Source organism: Galeopterus variegatus, unplaced genomic scaffold (assembly GCF_000696425.1).
Source record: "Galeopterus variegatus unplaced genomic scaffold, G_variegatus-3.0.2 Scaffold11234, whole genome shotgun sequence".
Taxonomy (NCBI): domain Eukaryota; kingdom Metazoa; phylum Chordata; class Mammalia; order Dermoptera; family Cynocephalidae; genus Galeopterus; species Galeopterus variegatus.
In genome coordinates this window covers 48,138-51,158 of record NW_007737345.1, presented here as the reverse complement: position 1 = coordinate 51,158, position 3,021 = coordinate 48,138, and the positions used below count along the sequence as shown (strand labels likewise).

At 40.6% G+C, this 3,021-nt stretch overlaps 1 protein-coding gene across 1 annotated transcript in view; it reads left to right on the top strand.

Annotated features, from left to right (window-relative positions):
- The first annotated feature begins 1,026 nt into the window (after positions 1 to 1,026).
- Positions 1,027 to 3,021, top strand: part of LOC103610490 (cysteine-rich secretory protein 2-like) — a 23,297-nt gene continuing 21,302 nt past the window's right edge. The window contains exon 1 of the mRNA XM_008594648.1: positions 1,027 to 1,092. Within this exon, the coding sequence (XP_008592870.1) occupies positions 1,027 to 1,092 (66 nt within the window). The remainder of the gene's footprint in view (positions 1,093 to 3,021) is intronic.

Sequence of the window (3,021 nt, the reverse complement as noted above, 5' to 3'; positions counted from 1 at the left end):
GTCGTTCCCCAACTAACTTTATATTCCCACACAGAGCTTTTCCACCTTTTCCATCCACCCCCAAGAAAGCGTCTAGCCGTCTTTCTCCCAGTCCTAGTGAGAATGTCCTTAATGGCATCAATTGTTGCAACTGGCCTGTTGGGTGGGGCCTTGGGACATACTCTATGGGCGGTACTAGACGTTAATAACAAAGTACAAAAGGCCCTCACCTCCACAGCTGAATCTCTATCTGCCTTACAAAGACAAATCACCTCCCTAGCTAAAGTTACTCTACAAAACCGCTGCGCATTAGACCTCCTCACGGCAGAAAAGGGCGGCACTTGTATCTTCCTCCGGGAAGAATGTTGCTATTATATCAATGAATCAGGACTAGTAGAAACCAATATTGTCAAACTCACCAACTTAGCCTCAGACCTCAGAGGCAACCGCCCTGATCTTTTTCCATCTTTTTTCCAAGGCTCACTTCTCACCTGGGTATGGCCAATATTGGGACCCCTTGCTGTTATATTTATAGCCTGTCTTTTTCTGCCCTGCATTATAAAATTCATTCAAACTCAACTCGGAAGAATTTCTAACCAAACTTTTAACCAGCTTTTACTTAGGAACTACCAGCTCCTGGCCACCGAGGATCCTGCCCGCTCTTCACCAGATCAGCTAACCTGCTGTTAAAATGGACCTTCCTCATTGATGGTCCCTGTTCCTGGAAGCTTTGGATGTGGATGCCTGGATGCTCTCCCCTACAGCCTCCTACACACACTGGACTCAACAAATCACCGACCTGTGGCTTCAGGGAACCTTTCTAGAGTTCTCCCCCTTCGAAATTATCTTATTCTCTACCCTCTTTTGGGTCCTGTTACAAAATCCCCAATCTCCCCCCAATTCCTTTTCCCCTACTATGCCCCCATCCAGCAGGAAGTAGCTCGAAGATCACAGTGACCCATTCCCACAACAGAGGAAAAAGGGAGGAATGTAAGGATACCGTGGGCACTCAAGCGGAGGGGGAGGGGGAAAGCATTCCCTAGCAATATGGCGCCCTTCCGGGTTCTTCTCCACTGTAGAAGCCCACCAGCACCAAACCTCAACCAGTCACAGGTCAAGGCTCACCTCCTGCCCTGCCCCATCCAATCAGCTACCGCCCCGTCCACCCCCTATCCAAACCCGGAACGCAGCTCCCTATAAATGTACGCTCAGTCCTTGAATAAAGTGGAACTTCTCTGGCGAACTGTTAGCCCGGGTCTTGCGTGCTTCATCTGTGTGCCCCTTCACATATAGCGAGTTTTTATTGAGCCAATACGATGATTGCAGCTGGGGAGACGCATAGATCAGGTTGCCCTGAGAAATGCATTCTGAAGAGGGCCAGCAGAGTTTAGTATTTTATAATCACAAAAAAGGGAAAGGACTAAAGCAGAGAGAGAGACAGCCCCGCCTAATTATTTCATCAGTTTTTCTACTGGTTATACATGACCTATACACTTGGGATTGTTACTAGGTTACATCCTACATGCAAGGATCTAAGGTAAGGGTCACAAAAGCATTCTAGGTTATTTTATGGCTTTCTGGTGCCATCCTGTCTGCATCTAAGTAAAAACGGTCTTACAACATTTTTCCAGGACAGGTGGACATGACTACTGACTTATCCCAGGTCTCCCAAGGCACTATAATTTAACTGACCTGGTCAGAGCAGATTTTTTTGGGTTATCTACCTATATACTAACTATATATCTACATATAAATAATAATCTAATATATATTACATATCTATAATGTACATTATAAATTATAATGGAGGTTCTGAGGCTTGTTCAATTTCAACTTCAGGATATTTTTGTTCATATTACAGAAGAAAACTATTTCTCACCTCAGGCTAATATTATGCTATGCCAAAGCCAAACAAAGACATCACAAGAAAAAAAAAAAAAACTACATACTATTATTCCTCATGAACATAAATGCAACATATAAAAAGGATTATACACCATAACAAAGTGAGGTTATTCCATGAAAGAAAGATTATTTTAACATCCAAAAATCAATTAATGTGATATACCATATTAGTAAAATAAAGATATCATGTGATCGTCCCAAAAATGCACCTGACAAATTTAACACCATTTATTAAAAGAATTTTCAGAACACTAGAAATAGAAGGTAACTTTCTTATTCTAATATAGAGCATCTACAAAATCAACCTCTCATCTTACATTATACTTAATACTAAAAGATTGAATTCATTCCCTTTATACTGTTTTATTGATGAAAACACCATTGCAGTATTTTGCATTCTACCATCCACAATCAGAAACAAAGTAAAGATGTTAGTTTGCTCCACGCTGTTCACATTTTTAAGTTAAAGCCAATGCAGTAAATTTTTTAAATAATTAATTAAAGGCATAGAGATTAGATAGGCAACAACTGTCTTAATTTGCAGATTAAAATAATCTTTTCATAGAAAATCCAAAAGAATCTACCAAAAAAGCTAATAGAACTAATAAGCAAGTTTAGCAAGGTCACACGATTACAAAGATACAGGATAAGAATTACAGCAGACTTCTCATTATGACATGCAAGCAAAAAGAAAGTGAAATGAAATACTTAAAGCATTGAAAGAAAAAATAAAACATCATCATGATAATGACAAAGGGGATCACAGTTTTACTGCTTTATACCATGGCAGGGGTCACCAAATATAGGTTGGAGCTGATTTAAAGACTTGTGACCCAGAAGATGGCAAGGCTCTGTATCTTTCACTCTTGTCCTGAATGGAGCCAAATTTCCCAAATCACTTTTAGTGATGAGATCCACAATACCGATAATGTATGGCTAAGACTGAATATGAGAAAATAATGGTTTTATTTAAGCCTCGGGCTACATTTTAAAGCATCATCTTGGTAAGTAAGAGTCTTTAGATCTAAATTAGCTTCTGAAACACAGAAAACAATATCCATCTAAATAAGAATACATAGGGCCGGCCCGGTGGCGCACTGCTACAGTGCGCCGCTTGGGAGCGGGGCGGCGCTCCCG